This window comes from Sarcophilus harrisii, chromosome 3, assembly GCF_902635505.1.
Source record: "Sarcophilus harrisii chromosome 3, mSarHar1.11, whole genome shotgun sequence".
In the NCBI taxonomy this organism is placed as follows: Eukaryota; Metazoa; Chordata; class Mammalia; order Dasyuromorphia; family Dasyuridae; genus Sarcophilus; species Sarcophilus harrisii.
Genome location: NC_045428.1, coordinates 15930211 through 15950996, shown reverse-complemented (window position 1 = coordinate 15950996; position 20786 = coordinate 15930211). Strand labels below are relative to the sequence as shown.

Sequence of the window (20786 nt, the reverse complement as noted above, 5' to 3'; positions counted from 1 at the left end):
AGACTCCGTCTTCTCATCTGTAAAATGGGGGTTGTTCTGCAGAAAATACCACGTTTTGTTGTTTCCAGTAGCTTTGTATTCCAGCCTTAGAAAACTATCTGTCTCAGGTGAGAGAAGTGAGAGGGTACAGTGGACGGTAATGTCAAAAAGGACTGTGAACTTGAGAAACCATTACCTCCATGTAAAGGACAGGAATCTCTCATTCTGCTTTCCTGTCTCGAGGATCAGTTTATCCCAAGGAGAAAATAATAGCTGTGAATTTCAGAATTCTGGGGGCTTCATTGCCTGCCCTGCATTGGGCCCTGCAGCTTTGGCTCCTCTTCCCACCCAAGACTGGCCATTTTTCTTCTTTCCTTTCCCAGCTTCCTTCCTCTTTCCCCCTTCTGGCTCTCTATCCTGCCTGCAGCTCTCCTATTCCCCCCGCCCCCCTTCCATCCTTTCCTGCCTCTCTCCCCCCCTCACCGCAAAAACAACTTCGCCTTTTCACTGATTTCTGATAAGAGTCCCCAATCTGATATTAACTTAAAACTTCCTTGATTCCTTAAAGTAGGTTATTCATTAACAGGGCTTAAACCACGGGTTGTTGGACAAATCTGACCCATTCATCCCGGGGATCTCCCCGGAGAACTTTCCACCAGGCTGTGGCCCCAGCAGTGCTGCGGATCAGAAGGGGGGGAAAGTGGAGCAAAGATTATCCGGCCGCTTGCTTCTGCGGGACAAGTCCATGGTGAGTGAACCCAGGAGGTTTGACAGGCCCCAGAGCGAGTCAGCTGCCTCCACATACATAGCACAGAGGCAGGGGCCAGAACCTCCCCCCCACCCCCACTCCCCAGAATGGGCTGGAGAAGAATTGCTATAAAGACCAAGAATTGTGCTTTTTCATTGTTTCTGACGTCCAGGGCTCCCTGCCCTCAGAGGTATGACTGAAAGGCTGTGTTCCTGTCCATTAGTCTCCCAAAAACCAATAATGAAGGGGCTGGGGGCAGGGGGTCGAGGCAACCTGAATTCCCCAGCTACTTGGCAGATTCTACAAAAAGCTTTGCTCGGGCATTGTGGGAAGCCCCTGATGCATGCATTTAAATCATGACTGTGAAAGAGAGACTTTTGTCCATGGCCAGGTTATGGTAGACTTGCTTCCTTGCTTCAGAATTAATAAGCTCTCCTTCTGGTGATCCGCATGTGCATTTTCCTTTGGTCCTCCCCCTACCCCACCCCCAACCAAAAAAAAAAAAAATCCCAACAATCACTCGGTTTCTCCAAGAAACTTTGTGAACTAGAGGCCTTGACCTTGTTCCAGAGTTCTAGAAGAAAAATGAAAGGGCATCTCTGTAGGCATTGGGGATACTAGAGACCACAAACTCTTATTTAGAAATTGCAATCTTGCTCTCTTTCGGTGGGAATTTTCTAAATTACTGTTCAGGCACTCCTCCTCTCTCTCCCCCCCACCCCCAATTTGGGTTGTGTACTTAAACCACTCCTGTGATCAGGCAAGATCCCTTACATTACACAATTTCGTCTTGCCTCAAGAATCCCCTTATATAATTGTTTAATTAAAGAAAGGTTTGCTTAACTTGGAAATTTCTTTATACTGCAAAAAAATGAAAAGTCAGCATCATTGCTCTAGAAATGGAAGCAATGGTCTTTTAAGTCAGATTTTTAAGCAAGGTTCCTTCCCCTCTTTCAAGGCTAATTTGAGTGTCAATCAATGATGGCAAGTGAAATTGGATGCTGGGTATGTTTGGGATAAGCAGAATCTATTAATCTGGGGGTTTTAAATATTTACTGGCTACAAAGGTACAATTTCAGAGATTCTTAACTCTCTTTGAGGAAAAAAAAAAGGTTTCCATTTGTATTTCAGTCAAGTTTGTGATAGGATATTGATATGTTGGGGGGAGATCAGTTGTAATCGTTAAAATGTAATTATTAATTTGTATGTGATTATGAAAATTAGCCTGTAATTAAAAAAAAAAAAATAGGGACCAAGTGTCCAGCTCTTTCGGTTCCATTGAAATAGCTCAACATCCACAGGCTTTGGGGAGAAATTCAGAGCAGAAACATGCCATGACAGGAGAAACTGAGAGGGGTGCAGGGAACAATAGGCGTCTTGTGGGAGGCTTGAAATGTATGCGGCCGATTCCCATGGGAACTCCTGGAGGCCATTCATGCGGTGTGAAAAAGATGCTCTTTCAAAATAATCTTTAATCCTTCCTTTCAAGGGGAAAAAAAAAAAAATCTGTGAACTTTAGCAAAAGATTTCGCCACCCAAATTATTCAATGGACCGGTTTTCAACCAGTATTTTTTTTTTTTAAGGAAAAATTGAAGTTATTGATGGTGTTTGGGAGACTCTGTGACTCTTGTAAATATTACTTTCAAAGGATGATGGTGCTTGGGAGACTTTGGGAGACTTTGTGCCTCTTGTAAACTTTACTCTCAAAGGATGATGGTGTTTAGGAGCATTTGTGCTTCTTGTAAATTTTACTCTCAACGGATGATGGTGTTTGGGAGCATTTGTGCTTTTTGCAAACTTTACTCTCAATGGATGATGGTGTTTGGGAACCTTTGTGCTTTTTGTAAACTACTCTCAAAGAATATGGTGTTTGGGAGCCTTTGGGAGACTCTTTGCCTCTTGTAAACTTTACTCTCAAAGAATGATGTTTGGATCAACTGGGCTTTTCTTAGTGTAGATGTGCCCACATTGCTCACGGCCAGATGGCTTGCTGTTTCTGTTTCTTGCATTTATTCCTGACTCGTGGTAAGAGATGGGATGAGCCAAGGGCTGGGAAGTTGGGCTCAAATAGAAGTTAAGTGCCTCATCCAAAGGTACATGAGTAGTAATAGCCAAGTCAGAATTTGAACCCAATACTCTTCACTATATCTTGTTGCCTCTCAGAATCGTGCATGGAATTGAGCACGGCAGAGGAAAAGAGCCAGGGGAGAAAGAAAAGAGCACCTCACCTGGCTGGGGGAGATCGGATCACCATTGAAACATTGGCTTAGATAAGGATGAGATACTGGGTGGGAGGTATTCATTCCTAGGACAAGCCTTTAGCATTGTACCCAAGGGGCCCCAGGCTTGGCCCTGACCTTAGAAAAACCAGAGGAAAGGTGACCTAGCCCCTAGTCTGGGAGCCTTGAAGTGTGGCCTATATGAAAGTGTGTTCAGCTTTTGCCAGCATTTTTCAAAGAATATGATGACTAGAAGAAGGCTTGAAGTCAGGAAGATTCTTTCCTCCAAGTTCAAATCCTGTCTTATTTTCCAGTTCTATTATTCTGGACAAATCACTTCACCCTGTTTGCCTCAGTTTCTCCTTCTATAAAATAAGCTGGAGAAGGAAATGGTCACCCACTCCAGGATCTTTATCAAGAAAACCCCAAATGGGGTCAAGGAGAATCAAACAGGACTAAATAACCACGATAAAGATTGAATCTAGAAGATTAAAAAACAACTTTTTTATAGGCAGCATTTAATGCTTAGTAGACCTTAAAGTACTTGACATTCATTATCTCCTTGAATCCTCACAATAACACTGGAAAGCAAGTGTTATTATCTCCATTTTACAGAGAGGGAAATTGAGGTTGAAGAGGCTAAGAGATGTGCCCAAGATCACACAACTAGTAAATATCTGAAACAGGATCGGGGATCGATACTGCTTGTCTCAAGGTCTTGCTCTCTACCCACTGTGTCTGGCTGCCTAGAATGATTAAAAAATGAACAATGACACTGAGAGGATAAATAAAGTTTTGTTGTAGTTATTTTGATAAGTGGCTTTGTGGTTTTCAGTCACTTTTCAATTGTGTCCAACAATTTGTGACCTCATTCGGAATTTTCTTAGTAAAGACACTGGAATGGTTTCCCATTTCCTTCTCCAGCTCATTTTGCAGATGAGGAAACTGAGGTAAACAGAGTTAAGTGACTTGCATAGAGCCACACAGCTAGGAAATGCCTTAGGCTGGATTTGAACTCAGGAAGATGAATCTTCTGACTTCAGTCCCAGCATTCTATCACTATAGCACCACCTAGCTCCCCTAATAAGAATGACTAAAGGGTGACAAGTATGCATTCATATATGAAAGATTTTAAGATGGCCTTCCCTAACTAGTTTTCCAACTTGGTTTGGACATTTAGATGGTTATGTAGTCTTGATCAAGCAATTAATTGGGGGGGAGGGACTTAGTTTCCTTATCTATAAAATGTGAATTATAATACTCAGAAAATAAGAAATATAATATCTATTCCCATCTGGGCTATTGTGAGGAAGGTGCTTTATAAATGGAAGTTGTTGTTATAATTGACGCTGATGATATAACTTTTTTTTAATTAAAGCCTTTTATTTTCAAAACATGCATGGATAATTTTTCAACATTGAGCCTTGGAAAACCTTGTGTTCCAAATTTTTTCCTCTTCCCCCACCTCCTCCCCTAAAAGGCAAGTAATCCAATATATGTTAAACATGTTTAAAATATGTTAAATCCAATATATGTTTACATATTTATACAATTATCTTGCAGCTCAAGAAAAATCAAATCAAAAAGGGAGAAAAATGAGAAAGAAAACACAATGCAAACAACAAAAAGTGAAAATTAGCTGTGTGACTCAGGACAAGTCACTTAACCCCAATTGCCTCAGGAAAAAAAAAAAGAAAATACTATGTTGTGATCCACATTCAGTTCCCACAGTCCTCTCTGGTTGTCGATGGTCTCTCCATCACAAGATCATTGGAACTAGCTTCAAGGTGAGATAAGTTCTTCAGGCTACCAGTGAAGGTACTGGATACTCCATCATCAGAGGTGGGGTAGGACTTCAAGGTCCTTGGATTGTACTGGGAATGGATCTCAAGCCCTTGAGTCTCCCCCTGCTCTTTATAGATGAGGAACCTGAACTCTGGCTAGGCTAAAGAGCTTGCCCCAAATCACAAAGATAGTTAGAGATGGGAAATTAAACAGGTCCTCCCACTTCTCTTTCTGGAGAAGCATTTGCCTCTGGAGCATTAGACTGCAGGCAGATCCCACATGCCACAGCCAAGGGACCCACCTTTGCTCCCTGCACCCGCCGTGGGATTGGATTCACTAAGACTTCATTGGTATAGGGTATGATACAGAATCAGCAGCTGAAGCTTCCCCAGGGCTGCCCACCCACTGGAACAGAGGGCCCTTAAGATGGCTGATCAGAGGGGCTGTGGATCAGGGGGAGAATATTTGCAAGCGCCATGCTGAAAAACATGAATCTTGAGCTCTTTGGATGAGATGCTCTCTTGGCATCTCTTGAAGGTTTTTTTTTTTTTTTTGGCTTTTTTTTTTTTAAACCAACTGGTTTTAGATGAAAGATTTAATCTCCTCCTCTGAGAATTACTGAGAAGTAATTCAGAGGCACCTCGTCCAACCCTCCCATTTTTCAGATGAAAAAACTGGGGCTTAAGGAGGTCAGTGACCCGGCAGAGGTCACGCTGGGAATAAGCAATGGGGTCTCAGGAACATCGCATTTTAGCTATTTAGACTCTGAGGTCCCTTCCAGGACCGATTCTATGCTCCCACAATCCCTTGTTTGAGAGAGGAGCAGACGGAAAAATGGCCTGCCTGAAACTCCTGACACGAGTTGTGAAATGGGTCCCAAATAAAGCATCATTAACCCTCCCCCCCTTTCTGATCCTTGAGTTCCGTGACTGTATCCCCCGAGATCTGTATCCCCCGAGTCTCCATCCTTAAACAGTCCCCACGCGTGGCCCACCCACGGGCCCAGGGGCTGGGATTACCCGAGGTCCTTTCTGGGCCCGTTCCCCCGAGTTCCAGGTGCTTTCTGCAAGCCCCGGGAGGGAGGAAGCGCCCATCGGCCCTTGGCGCTCCGGCTCTCCCCGGCTTTAGAAAGGGCACCCAGGACTCTTTCCTTCGCGGCCCGGCTGGCTCTGAACACCGCCCCTGTTCTTGGGCGCTTCCCCCTCCCCAGCCCTCCCGGGGAAAGGCTAGTTTTTCATGCGCACAGGGAGGCCTGTGTTCTCGGTTGAAAAAAACCCCGCAGCGGCCGCCACGGGCTTTGTGTTTCGTCCCGGGAAACATTTCCCCGGGAGATAAGGTTGCCCCCGCGGAGGCTCAGCCCGCCACTGCCCGGCCCGGCCCGCGTTAGGCCGCCTGGATTCCCGACCCTTGGCGCTGCCAGGGACGAGCGGAGGCCGCCCGGGCCCCCCGGACTCCAGCGGCCCGGCCCGCGGGGCGCTGCCTCCCGGGCCGCCGAGGCTGGCTCAGACGCCGGCCCCGCCTCCCGACGGGCGATGCGGAGGCCGGGGAGCATCTGGCGCAGGTAACGAGGGCGCCCGGGGGTCTCTGGGCCCCTCGGGAGGCCGGGCCGGCGGCGGAGGCGCGAGGCTCCCCTTTGGCGCGTCTGCGCGCTTTCCGGTGGCCCGCGCCACCGAGACCCCGTCTCCGGCCCGGGGGGGAGGCCGCGGGCGTCGGGCGGGGGTAACGCGAGCACCTTAAGCCGCGGACCGCGGGGATTAGGGGGAGAGGGCGGAGGCCGGGAGGAATTTTATCGGCTCTGCCAATTAGCATCGAGCCCAAGGCCAAAATGCAAGGGTTTTTTTTTTTTGTTTGTTTGTTTGTTTTTTTTGAGCTGCTTAAGGAGAAGGAGGAGGGGCAGGAGAAAAGGGAGGAGGTAGTGAAGGAGGGGAGAGGGAGGAGGGGAGGGGGAGGAGGTAGTGAAGGAGGGGAGGGAGAGTAGATAGTGGAAGGGGAGGGGGAGGAGGTAGTGGAGGGTCGTCCTCCTCTTTCTGCACTTGTTTGCATGGGGAGGAGGGGGAGGAGAAGGAGGAGGAGAAGGAGGGGCTCCTGGGCAAGGGCTTTTGTCAACTTTCTCTTTGGAAGAGTCTAACTGGGAGGAAAAGGGCCTGATGGAGAAGGAAAGATGTCAAATCCTGGGGGCGGGTGAGGGAGACCCCTGAGCGCGTTTGGAAGGGAGGCTCGGGCTTTGGTTCTGAAATAGGAGAGGGCCGGCCCAGAGATTTTATTGGTGCCCCCAGGAGATTTCTCCCATAGACTAGTACCTGCTCTGCAATCTGTAGTTCTAATTTAGGGTCACAGTCAGTAGTGTTAGAGGCCAGGAGAATAACTGAGTCCGGAGGGGCTCTTACCTTGGGGGGCCTTGAACTTGCTTTTAGATCTGTGAAGGGGTGTGAGTATATATGTGTATGCGTGTGTGCCCGCGTATGTGAATATTCTCTCCATCTTTGTCTCTGTCTCTCCTTGTCTCTGTCTGTCTCCCTCACTTGCTCTCTCCTTTTTCTCTCTGTCTCTCCTCTCTGAGTCTCTCTGTCTCTCTCTGTCTCTCCTGAGTCTCTCTGTCTGTCTCTGTCTCTCTCTGTGTGTCTCTCTCTGTTTCTCCCTCACTCCTCCCTCCCCCCTCTGACTCCTCTATTTCCAGCCTGGGAGTGGCCTTCCAGCTAAACCTTGTTGGTTCAGGGGGAAGCCTAGCAGGCCACACCACGCTGGAACCAAGACCAGTTCGGTGAAGCTACAAGCACAAAGTGTGAGCCGAGAGCTTTGCCGCAGTGTGTCTGACCCCTCCGCACTGTCCTGGAGAGCCCACTGTATTTGACCCTCCAGAGCAGCCGCTTTTCAGGCTGGAGTCTCTTCCTGTCTCTGCCTCCATCCCTCTGTTCCTGTCCTCCTGTGGGCCTTTCTGAATGACTGAGTCTCCCCATTTCCTCCATGCACAGTGTGGGAACACAAACTCCCAAGGGAGTTTTTTGTCCCTGGTCATGTCCTCTCTATCATGGTGTCATATCCCTGTAATGAGGATCCCAAGGGAAAGATGATTTATTATGGAAAGTAGGATCCTAGAATCCTGGAGTGAGAGGGAGAATCTTAGAGGTGGAGACTTTCGAGGAGAGGGCCCGCCTCATCATTTTACAAATAATCAGCTTAAAAGGATTAGTTGCTATACATAGATACTATATCAACATTGCTGCCCCAGAAGGAAAGATAGTGTTTAAGGGAGATACTTTGTTGTTCTAACTTCCCTACTTCCCCATCTGTCAAATGGCAATGGGAGGTATCATGAGGTAAATGATTTCTAGGGTTGGACATGACTGAAAAATGGCCAAACGGCAACCAAAAAAGATCCCTTCCAGCTCTAAAGGCTTGGATCCTATATTTTCCTCCATTTAGCAACTCTAAATAGCCAGATCCACACTGTCGTTATTATTAATGGCTCAATATTGATTTAGAAGGTGGTCTTTAGAGGTGAGCTATAGGGATCAGTGCTTAGCTCTCTTCTGATTGAAACTGTTACCAAAGACTTAGATAATATCTAATAATCTAATTATAGATTATTATCTAATTATCTAATAATAATTCGATATCTAATAGCTAGCATGTTATCAGATTTTCATATAACACAAAGTTGGAAGAGAAAGTTAGACTAGACAACAGGTGACAGAGTTAGGATATGGAAACCTCAGGGTAGGCTAGAATGTTGCACCAAATCTAATATATTTAATAGTGATAACAGACAAATCTTCCAGTTGGGCTCTAAAAGTACACATTGCAAACTGGGATAATGAAGGTGTGGCCAGGTAGGAGTTTGTCCAGACAAGGTCATGAGGACTGAGTAAGGTTGCAGGCTCAATGTGACTCAGTATTTTGGAATGGCAGAAAAGTGTTTAGGATAAGAGAGAGTAACTCTGGCTTAGTCAAACATCTGGTGTTACATCGAGCTCTAGGGACCATATACTGGGATGGTCATTAATAATCTGGAGTATGGCCAAAAGAGGCCAATGATGGTCTTCAGCATGATGGCAAAGGGCAGCAATGGACTGTGGGATGAAGACTGGTTGAAGGAACTAGAGGAGTTTAGTATGGAGAAAATAAGACTTTGAAGAGGGAATTATTATTATTATTTACCACCCAAAGAGCACTTCAAGATTTGTCAAGTGCATCACATACATTAACTTATTTGGTCCTGACAACATTGTGAGATAAGTTCTGTTATTATCCTCATTTTTAGGGATGAGGAAACCAAGATTAAATGAGTTACCCAGAATCATAATCTAGTTGTTTGTCCTTCATTTTTGAAGAGATCAAACTGACATCATTATGTTATTTGAAAAGCAATAAGACTCTTGACTCCAAAGGCTCTAAAAAAGAAGGCTGAGTTGAAGTCACAAAGGGGTGAATTTAAGTTTGACATAAGAAAGATATCCCCAATAAAGTCATCAACAAGATGAAATAGCAGTAGGGGATTCTACATCCTTATGAGGGAGGAAAGGCAGAGTAAAGCCTCACTGAGCGTGCTATAGAGGGGATTCTTGATGATCTCAGCAGTCCCTAACAATCCTACAATTATGTGATTCTCATTATTGTCTAGTTGAAGAAACAGACTTTGACTATAATCATACATCTAATAAGTATCTGAGATAGAAGAGAGATAGATTGAGTTACTTAAAATTCAAAAGTCATTATAAAAACAAAATTAATGAAAATATAATAGAAAATGTAGAATGGGAAAATTATTTCTATCAAATGTCATTGATAAGTCTAATAGCCAAAATATATAGAGAATTGGCACAAATATGTTCTCAAAAAGCTACTTCAATAGTTAAACTGTTAAAGATATGAATGTTTTTCTTTTTTGTTATTGTTGTTTGGTTTATGGTTTGGGGTTTTTTTTTTGGGGGGGGGGATATTCTCTCCCTCCTTACCCTTTTCTCTTTTTTGTAACCTTAGCACTTAGCATAGTGCCTAGAATGTAGTAGATGCTTAATAAATGCTTATTCACTGACTCACAAAGAACTATGTACCCAACTGATTGGGAAATTTTAGGAAAGTGTGTGGTACCTAAATATATTATTCTGCATATGAAATGATAAATATGAAAACCTGAAACGTGGAAAATAATATGAACAAATTGAAATAAAAAGTGAAAAAGCAAAGTAAAAAAAAAAGTGCCAAGACAACAATATATATGATAACTATAACAATATACAGTAAAACTCACTAAAAGAAAGTTGAAATTGGAATGACTAAAAACTAAAGAGTGTCCTGGAGAACAGATAATAGAAGTTCTTCTACCTAATAGCAGAAAGTCAGGGAACAACAGTAAATATTGTAAATTGCCAGTCCTGGGAGAAGATTTGGGAGGGGGAAAGAGAGAAGTGACAGGGAGATGGAGGGAGAGAGGAGGGAGAAAGGGTGGGAAGGAGAGAGAGAAGGAGGGAGAGAGGAGGGAAGAGAAGAAGGATGGAGAGAAAGGGGGAGGGAAGGAGAGAAGGAAAGGGAGGAAGAGAGAGGGGAAGGGAAGAGGGTGGAGGAGAAGAACAGGGAGGGGAAAAGAGAGGGAGGGAGGGCAGGCAAGGAAGAGAAGGAGGCAGAAGGAGAGGGGGAAGGGAGAAGGGAGAAAGACAGCGAAAGAGACAGAGGAAGATAGTCAAATCTTCTTCTATGAAGAACTTTCTACTTACCCAGCAAGTACTAGGAATAAAATGAAAGGGGGAAAAAATGCCTGCCTTCATGAAGCTCACAGTTTAATGGGGGAGACAACATGCAAACAATTATGTTAAATAAGATATAGACCAGATAAATTGGAGATATTCTTACAGAAGACACTAGCATTAAAGGGAACTGGGGAAAACTTCTTTTAGAATGTGGCATTTTAGATGATGCTTGAAGGGAGCCAGAAAGTGAAGGTGAGGAGGGAGAGAATGGCAAGCATGGGGGATGGTCAGTGAAAATGCTAGGAGTCAGGCAGTGGAAAATAGGATATTAAAAATGTCTGAGATAGATAAGCGCAATTATTAAACACCTACTCTGTCGGGCAGCAATTGGGAATACAAATATAGCATATAAGACAGTCCCTGACCTCAAGGAGCTTACATGGGTTCTACCTCACCTTAGATCTTTAAGCAGAAACCAAATAGTGACTGATCAGGGAAACCAAAAAGGAGATACTTATTTGGGAATGAGTTAAATTCTAAGGTCTGTAAGATCCCATTTAACTCAAATCCTGAGACTCTCCGTTAAAAAACAAACAAACAAACAAACAACAACTTTTTAAAAGCATCTTTTCTCTGATAAGACTTTGAGTCTTTCTCCAGACCTCCTGCTATTTTACTAATTTCCATTATAAATCCTGTGTTTCCCCCTTTCAGAGTGTATCAGAAGAAATCTCCAAGTCAAAAGAAAAACTACCTTCCTAGGAAAATCACGTGCCTCCGTGGCTATGCCCTTCCAAGCTAGTAATCCTCCCCAAAGGAAGCACATGGCTGTGTATATCCAGAAGTGGAGTTGATACCTACTGGGCTTCACCATGCATCATCTGTTCAGACTGGTTTTGGGACAAAAGGACCTTTCCCGGGCTGGAGACCTCTTCTCCTTGGATGACTCAGAGATTGAAGAGAGCCTGTCAGAAGCTTTGGAGCAAATTAAAATAATTAGCTCATCTTCAGTAAGTAACACTGTTTCCTGGATGGAGTTCCTAATCTTTTCTGTCAGGTCGCCAAATCATGAGAAAAATGAAATGGAAGGGAGGTTACTTGACATAGATCAAAGCTAGGAACCTTGGGGATTGAACCTTCATTCCATTCTATTGAAGACACCCGCAGGAGGTGGAGGGAAAGTACAGGTAGGATTTTTACATCTCCGTCCTACTGGGCCATTTTAATCTGATTTTGTAGGAAAAAATTAACAAGCTAGCCAGTGACTGATGTCTCGGTATTCGGCTGTGATACCAGACAGCCTTCTGTTCATTCTTGGAGAACAGGGCTACGGGGATTATAGAACATATTTCAAATTTCCTGAACCTTCTTGGCAAAGAGCTCTTTCTGTTAAACGGAGAGACAGAGGGAGTACAGAAATGCAGGATTTTGCTGCTTTGAAGACTAGTTTTCTCAGCCTAACAAAATCAGTTAGAAAGGCATTTGGGCTGAGGTCTAAATATTGAATAGAGATAAAGGGACAGGAGTAAAAAAATCATAATTTTGTAAAAGTGCAATAGATAATTAGCATTCATTAACACCTGCTGTGTCAGGCACTAGAAATGGAGATTTGAAGAAAGGGGGAAACTCCTCTCAAGGAGCTCATAGTCTGCAAATAATGATGTATAAACAATATTTTTAAAGGAAAAATTATGGGTAATTTTAAAAGGAAAAGCATTAAGATTAAGGAGGCCTGGGAAAGGCCAAGATTTTAGCTAAGATTTAAAGGAAGACTGGGAAATCAGAAGGTGATGGAAGGAAAGGGAGAGGAGATGAGAGAAAATTCCAGGTCTGGGGGGCAGCAGTGAAAATGCAAGATTTGGGGTCAGTGACATCTTGTGTTCATGGAACAGCAAATAAGCCAGAATTTTTTTTTTTTTTTTTAATCAGTGTTCATGAAGGGAAATAAGGTATAAAGAGACTAAAAAGCCATGAGGAGACCATGCTATAAAGGACTTTTTAGGATTTTGATCCTGGAATTAAGAGGGAGATAGTGGATTTCATCAAATTGGTGGGGGGATGATATAGTCAGACCTAAGTTTTAGGAATGTTATTTGACAACTGAGAAGATGGATTGAAGTGTGGAGAGACTTGAGACAGGTGTTGAGAGTGAGAGAGAGACAGAAAGAAAAAGGGGGGAGGGAGACAGAGAAGAGTTAAGGATGATACCTAGGTTACAATTAGAAGAATTAGAAAGAGGAGAACGTTTGGGCAGAAAGATAATGAGTTCAGTTTTGGACATGTTGGGTTTAAAATGGTTCTAGGAAATCCAGTAATCTTCTCATCACCCAAAGTGGTAGCTACACACTGTGCTTAGGGACTGGAATTCTCTCCTTCCCTTTTTCTTCTTTATTGAGCTCCTGCTATGTGCTGAGCATCATATAACACTCATTTCTGAGCACAAGTGAAATTCCTTTAAGAAAACTTAGGGTCTATCTGTCTTGCTTTATTTTGCTATTTCCCTCATTGCTTTATATAATGCCTCATGCAGTAAGACAAGTTTATTTCTAAGTCTATTTTTTAAAAAATGAATACATGGTAGTCTGAGGCAGGACATCTGCTGCTGGGTTTGCTGTTCCTCTTTCCTTCTCATTCCCTCCCATCCTGTTTAATTCTTTCATTCTTAGTACTTAACTTCATTTACATATATTTAAAATTAACTCAGGAAGAGAGAAGTTAACAGCTTTTCACTAATCTGCCTCACTTAAATCCAATTCACATGCAAGTTATTTCATCCTGTGATGTTACCGGTTCTCTTCCAAAAGGACAAACATCAACTATAAAGTTAGCTAAATTTACTCATCATCCTTCTTCCTATTCCAAGATAAACAAAATATACTTCTTTCTAAAGGGAATGACTAACAACCTTGTTGAAAAAAAAAAAAACAATATTTAAAGCCATTAGAATGTTAATTAATGTAGTGACATCAGGACTTCAGGGGACAAATAGAGAAGTCAATCAGCCTCTTGGTAGAGAAGTAAGTGGTGGATTACAGGTGGTGAATGAGACATGCTTTGTCATCAGATACATATTAGTTTTATTTTGCCGAACTATTTCATAGATTTAGGAATCAAAGGTACTTCAAGACGCCATCTGGCTTTGGAATCACAGAATTTAAACCTGAATCATGAGAGGTCATCATGATCTCATTTTGATAGGTAAGGAAACAGATCTAGAGAGATGAGGTCACTTCCCAGGGTCTTAAAGGGGGTAAGTGGCTGAGCAAGGATTTCAACTCAGGTCCTCAGCCTTAAAATCCATTACTCTTTCCATTGGTGATAATGCTTCTCAGTTTTCCACATGAGAAAAGTGAGATCCAAAGACATAAAGAAAATTATTCAGGAACAAGCAGGAAGACTGAGGATTTGAACCCAGGCACTAGAGCCTCGGTTTCCCAATCTAGTAAGCTTTCCACTTGGTATAAGCAGATGGGAGGGTAGGGAAGAAGTTGCTGAAAAATAAGTGGCTATTTTAAGGACATTGAAAAAAACATTTATTTAATGAAAAGAAAAATGAAGTAGTTCCGAGCTCCCATGATTGATGTTAGCTTTTTAGCTGTGTCTGGAGCCTCCCATCGTGGTACTTCAAAAGCAAGATGGCTGAAACCAGCTGGCATCCTCTTAGCGCAACAGCATTTGCCAGCACTCCGCAGACATGCCAGCTAGGCAAAGGGTGGGAGCTGAAAGCAAACCAGGACGCCCAGGTCTGGCATGTGTGCATCTTTCCCCAAGGTAACAGCTCTGGCTTATGCTGCAGTGAAGAGTCCTTTATTTTATTTTATTTTATTTTTTAATTTAATAGCCTTTTATTTACAGGATTTATACATGGGTAACTTTACAGCATTAACAATTGCCAAACCGAAGAGTCCTTTAAAAAGGAGATTGGCAACCAGTGGTCCAACCTCTCCAAGTTCCCTCACTGGCTGCCACGAACGCTCTCAGTCGCCAATTAGGGAAGCCATGGCCCAGATGCTCTCCCTTTCCCAGGTAATGTCTTGACAGGAATTACATGGCCACATCTCTTCCCACAATATTAATTGAGTTAATTTGGCTTGAGATCTCTGCTCTTTCCAGTCACTGAATATTGCTGATTTCTAGGCATCTTATCCTTCCTGCTCCACTGAGAACAAGTTGGCTGGAGGTGCTTTTGATTTTCCGGCTCCAGAATGGATGAAACTGCTAATCAGGACGCCTCAACAAAATGACAGTGGACCAGAGTGAGGGGGGGAGTAGGAGGTGTATTTACTTTTCCCATTGAAATTCTGGAAAACCTAGCAGCCCCACTAGAGGGCGCTGGATGGCAGGACCTGTTTTGGTGATATCCCCTAAAGCCTAGCAGTCCCACTAGAGATCGCTAGTTCTAGACCTAGAGCCCACTAGAGGGCGCTGGGTGGCAGGACCTGTTTTGGTGGTATTCCCTAAAGCCCAGCGGCCCCACTAGAGATCCTTAGATGGCAGGACCTCTAGTGGGACTGTTCCCTAAAGTCCAGCGGCCCCACTAGAAGTCGCTAGTTGGCAAGCCTGGCTAAGCCTAGAATCCCACTAGAGGGCGCTACTTGGCAGGACCTGCTAAGCCCAGCAGCTCCACTAGATGGCAGGACTTGCTTCGGTGAGTTACTGTGTACATGTCAGAAGCGGCCATGTCGGTGTTCCCAGTCCAGGTGAAGTGCTGGGCCGAGGAGGAGCTGCGTGGTCATCTCCCAGCAGCAAGACCACCTTACGTCCCAGTGCTGCCATCTGCTGTCGTCCCCCGGTATGACAACTCTCTAGATCAGCGCCTATTCTGTTTCACCACGTGGAGCTCGTTGCCCGGGGTGACTCCACAGCTTTAGTTCCACTTCCGGTATCGTCCGGGACACCCATTCCGGGTGACTCTTATTCAAGGTCCTCGCTGGGCCAGCACTAGTTCAAATCCAGAGCTCCCCAAAGAAAGTCCTTCAGGGCCAAGCCAGACGCTTCATGAGTTCGGCGTGAAAAAGCGTCTGATTGAACAGAATGTCAGAGTGGTAACAAAGAATCGGAACAGGAAGCTGGGACCCGTCCCTCGCACGTGGCCTGCACGTGGCCTGCACGTGGCCCGCACGTGGCCCGCACGTGGCCAGCTCCCGGCCTCCGCATGAGTCAGCTCATGAACATCCGAGAGTCAGCAACATTCTGGAAACTGGAAGTAGGTGTGGCTTAAGCTCAGTGACCTCCCTCGGGTCAGGGACTGTTTCCGGTTTGTCTTCGTTTGCTGTACCCGGCGCGGGGCTTGGAACGTTGTCGTGTTGGGTCATTTTAATTGTATCCAACGCTTTGGCGTGTTTTGGTTGTTGTTGTTGTTGTTTTGCGAGGAAACTTTCCTTCTCCGTTTCCTTCTCCGTTTCCTGTTGAGGCGGACAGGGCGAAGTGACTTTCCGGGGGCCACAGTGTCCCAGACCGGATCTGGCTCGGGGAGACGAGTCTGGCTGACTCTGGGTCGGCCGCCCCTCCCCCCCTCCCTCCCCTCTCTCCCCCCTTTTAGTTTCCCAGCGTGGTCCATGGTGCTTGTTGCAGCCGATGCTTATTGGAGCGAGTTGTACTGATGCATCTAACAGTTCCGCCAGCGACCCTGAAGATCCCAGGTCCAGGGGACCGGGCAGGGAAATGTCTGACCCGGGGAGCAACGGGATCCCAAACCGAAGGGCTCACAGAGGGACGAGGAAAGCAATACGGAGGCAATGGTACCTTGAGGGCCCCAATATATTTTTTAGTCCCCACTCAGGCACACTAATAGAATTAGAGCGTCAGGAATTTAGAAGCTGATCCCCGTCTTTTACAAAAGAGGAAACTTAGCTCCAAGAAGGTGAAATGACTGTATAGCATTAGATTTAGAGCAGGAAGAAGCCTTGAAGGCCCTCGATCACAATACCCTAATTTTATAGACAAGAAACATAAGTTTTCTGAAGTCACAGGTAGCAAGTGTCCAAAGTGGGATTTGAACTCGGGCCCTTTGACTTTGGAACCAGAGTGACGGCGTTTTACAGAAGACAAGTCAGTTATGGGCTCAGCCATGAGATGGGAGGAGACCATGGGAGAGGAATGGGAGTCTGCAATTCTAGGGCCAGCTCTCCCGACTTCCTTTCCTTCACACACACACAAAAAATCCATCCATCCCTGCAATCTTCATATGAAATCTCTGGTGTGGGCCCCATGTGTCTCCTGCCTTTGTTATATTAGCCCCTTTCCCAACTGTCACATTTCTGGCTCTTTTCTACGCCAGTTGGTACCAAAAAAATAGCCATTTTTTCTGAGGGTGTTGTGACTTTCTTTTGAGGACGCTCCTGCCCTTCAGATTCTTCCCCCGATTTCCACTTTCCTTCTCTTCCTTTTTGTTCTTTCACAATCCACTTTTTCTTATTCCTTTTTCATTCTTGAGCTCTGCTTTTCCAGCTGCCCATTCATTTACTCTGACCAAGTGACCTCGCCTCGGTGTTCATGTAGGCTACTCCTTCCTCACCCAATTTTCACCTTCTCCTGTGTTGCTTCTTCTTGTTTCTCACTAGTCTCCATTAATATCATCATGACTAGTCGCTCTTTGGAAAACTTTCCCCTATTCCCAGGCAGGGAGCATTTCCTATGGAACAGTTCCATTTCCTGTTAGGACTAAAAAATCCAGCTGGAACAGTAGAGAGAGGACCAGCCTTGCGGTCAGTGTCTTGTGCCTTTAACTCTTACCTCTGACCCATTTTGCTGGGGCCACCCTGGGCCATCAACTTGACATCTCAGGGTCTTAAACAGTTCTCTAAGTCCCTGAGTGACTGACTCAATAATGCCAATTTTCATTAGTAGAGAGTTTCCTCCTTGGGAGCTCCTATATCAATAGAATTACCAGTACCCCCCTCACCTTCAAAATAAAAAAATAAAAAAAATAGATTTAGAACTGGAAGTAACCTAAGAAGTGATCGAGTCCAATCTGCCCATTTTACAATTTGGGGAAACAAATCCAGTGGGGTAAGGTAAATTGATTTGTCTAAGATTGCCTAAGAGAATAAGTGATGGAGTTTGGATTCAAATGCAGGATTTCAAACTTCATACCCTGTACAAGTGGGTCAGGAGCAGAAACAATGCTATAAATAAACAAATGGTTAGTCTGTTGATCAAAATCCAAGGAATTTCAATGTGATTTATGACTCTCCCTTCCCCATTCTTAGCACATCTATTTAGTAGGGCATATAACCCATTTGTTCTGCAGTCAGCCTTCTATCTCTTGTCTCCTTGCTTAGCCTTTCCTCCCCACCCCCCCATATCCTGGCATCCTAACCTTCCTTAAAGTTTTATTTAGGGGCTGTCTTCTCTGGACATCATCTCTCCCTGCCCTAGCCCAACTGTTCATGTTCTCCCCCTTCTCAAATTATTTTGTATTTATTTATCCGTTCACATATGTTTTCTTCCCCAAGCTCCTAAAATTAAGTTTCTTGGAAACAGAGACTGTTTTGATCTTGGTCTTTATACACAAGGTGCTTTCCACATAATAATCATGTAATAAAGTTGGCCAAATTGAATTGAACTGAAAATTGAATGTGGTAACTACCTTTAAACATGCTATGTTATTATGTATATGGGTGCGTCCTTTGTATGTTTGAGTATGTGTTTTTTGAGCCAGATGTCTGGTGACTTCCAGGGAATCTGGATTCATGTTATGCAGATGCCAAAACATGAGTATAGCATAGTAATAAAACTAATTTTAATAAAGATGATAGAAAAAGGTGAACTATAAGAGCAGCAGGAGGAAGCCCTGAAAAAGATTCCTGAAAAGCATCCACTCTACCTGGAAGCTTTCAACATCCCAGGTTCCAGTCAATTACACTCTTCATTTACCAAGCCACCTAGATCAGTCCCTATATATGAAATTGGTTTAGATCATCCTTAGGGATGCAATCCAGAGTCCATAGTTCATGTGGATAGTTGCTTGGGGATTGGCCATTGGACAATGTGCCATTTCTTATTTCCATCCAATTAGATTCTTCATTTACCAGCTTATCATTTACATATTTATTTATTACAAATTTATTACATATTTATTTATTACAAATAAATTTACCATTTATTTAGAGCAGTCCCCTTTATATGTAATTGGTTTAGACTCTCCTTGGGTATACAGTCTAGAGAGTCCATAGTTCATGTGGATAATTCTTGGGAATTGGTCATTGGACAATGTGCCGTTTATCATTTTTCAGTTTTATCCAATTCTTCGTGACTCATTTGGGGTTTTCTTGGCAAAGATAACAGAGTGTTTTGCCATTCCTTCTCAAGCTCATTTTACCAAGGAGGAAACTGAAGCAAACAGACTTAAGGGATTTGCCAAGGATACATAGGTAGTAAATATCTGTGGCTGTATTTGAATGCAGGAAAATGAGTCTTCTTGACTCAGGCCTCATACCCTGCTCTTTTTTCCTTCTCTCTTACTGCCTGTATGACCTTAAACAATCCATTTGATCTCTCTTGCACTCAGTTTCCCTGCCTGTATAATAAGGGCATAGGACTATATATGACCTCTAACTCTAGAACTATGATCACATGATCTCTCTCCCTATTCTTCTCTTTTCCTTTCTCTAATGAAAGGATGTATCTTGAAATGTTCATCTGGAAAGCCCTCATTGCAAAGTCAAGTGTGTGGGCTATGTTGACCAACTCACTCCAAAGCTTTCAACTCTTCATTTAAGACTTCACTTAAGATTCTTTCTCTTTATCTTGAGTAAATTGTTTGATGAAAAAAGCATTTCCTCCTTCAGCACATTTTACAGATGAGGAAACTGAGGCAAACTGGGATTGATATAGTGCATTTTCCTTTTTAACCAACATCTGGGTAAAGTCCGACAAAATTTGTGTTATTTTGATTTGGTAAAAATCCAAGTTGGAACCAGATTAGAATTCTGAGTGACGATTCTCCAACAATCGCAACTCTTCGGTCAAATGACTTAAGGGGGGGAACAAAGGGGGAAAAAAGCTCTCCTTCCACAAATGATCACTATTACCTGTGAATACTTTGTTCCCCATAGGTAATAGTGATCATTTGTGGAAGAAGAGCATTAAAACTTGGGGATTAGGAAAGGCTTCCAGAAAAGGTAACCAAAGAGCTGAGCCATAAAGAAAGCTAAGGGATCCTAAGAGGAGGACTGGAGGAAGCAGTGTATTCTAAGAGGGAGGAACCATCCTATGCAAAGGTATGGTGGCAGGAGATGCAGGTCCCAGTTCATGTTTGGTAGCAGTAAGTAATATGGCTGGCAGTAATGTAGAAGGTCAGTAGTGTGTAATAAATCACAGGTGGGAACCATATTATGAATGGCTTTGCATACTGCACTGAAGAATTTGCATTTTGTCTTAAAGTTCTTGATTGGAGGAATCACATAGACTTGCACCTTAGGAAAATTATTTTAGTGACTGTGTAGGAGGGATGGAAGAGAGAAGGAGAAACTCAAAAGTCAAGAATTCCTCTCACCCCAACATTATGTGAACCCCCAGAATAGACAGAAGTTCCAAAGGCAATATGTTATCATTGACCTACCTCCTTCAAAGTTATCAGACAATGAAAGATATGGCAATTTATGTATTTACTTAGGATTCTTGCCCCAGGTACTTGAGGAAGAACTTGAGGTAGTACTGGATAAAGGGGATTTCCCAGACCTTTATAGACTAATGCCTTAAAACAAACAATCCCTCAGCAGAATGTGCCCTTCTTGAGCTCAGGGACTGTTTGGGTTTTGTCACAGAGAATTTTCAGTATCTTGTTGTTGTTTAGTTATTTTGATCGTGTCCAACTCTTCATGATCCCTTTTGGGATTTTCTTCGCAAAGATACTAGAATCATTTGCCATTTCCTCCTCCAGCACATTTTACAGAGGAGGAAAATGAAGCAAACCAGGTTAAATGAGTTGGCCAGGATCACGCAGTAAGAGTCTTAAGACCTAGATTTGAACTCAGGTAGGTAAGTGAGCTTTCTCTGAGTCCAAGTCCTACTCCAGCTCTTAGGTATCCCAGTCAGCATTTAGCACAACGTTGTATAACTATAATAGCCAAGATTGGCTCCAGGGAGAAGGTGACAAAAATGCATCTTCTTCTTCCCTTTGTGGACACAGGAGACAAGAAGTACTTAGTTAGACAAAGTCAATGTGGAGATTACTTTTTGCACAATCACTTATTTGCTCTTTTTCTCTCCATCTTGCTACTAAGGCTTGAATAGGCAGGTTGAAGAAGGATGTATTCCTCAAGCATTTAAATGTCTACTTTGCCCATTGTAGAAGGTGGAACTTTAGCTGAGCCTTGAAGAAAGCATGGGAAAACCAGAGGGATAAATGAGGAGGAAGACAT

The 20786-nt window shown here is 43.7% G+C and overlaps 1 protein-coding gene across 3 annotated transcripts in view; it reads left to right on the top strand.

The window, feature by feature from the left end:
* The first annotated feature begins 603 nt into the window (after positions 1 to 603).
* Positions 604 to 20786, top strand: part of VEPH1 (ventricular zone expressed PH domain containing 1) — a 205951-nt gene continuing 185768 nt past the window's right edge. The window contains exons 1-2 of one of the 3 annotated variants that reach the window (XM_031957564.1): positions 604 to 727; positions 11134 to 11429. In XM_031957564.1, coding sequence (XP_031813424.1) covers positions 11292 to 11429 — 138 coding nt within the window. In that variant the 5' untranslated portion in view covers positions 604 to 727; positions 11134 to 11291. Of the gene's footprint in view, positions 728 to 5839; positions 6294 to 11133; positions 11430 to 20786 lie in introns of those variants that run through there. The other 2 variants (XM_031957565.1, XM_003766195.2) reach the window with 2 other exon arrangements.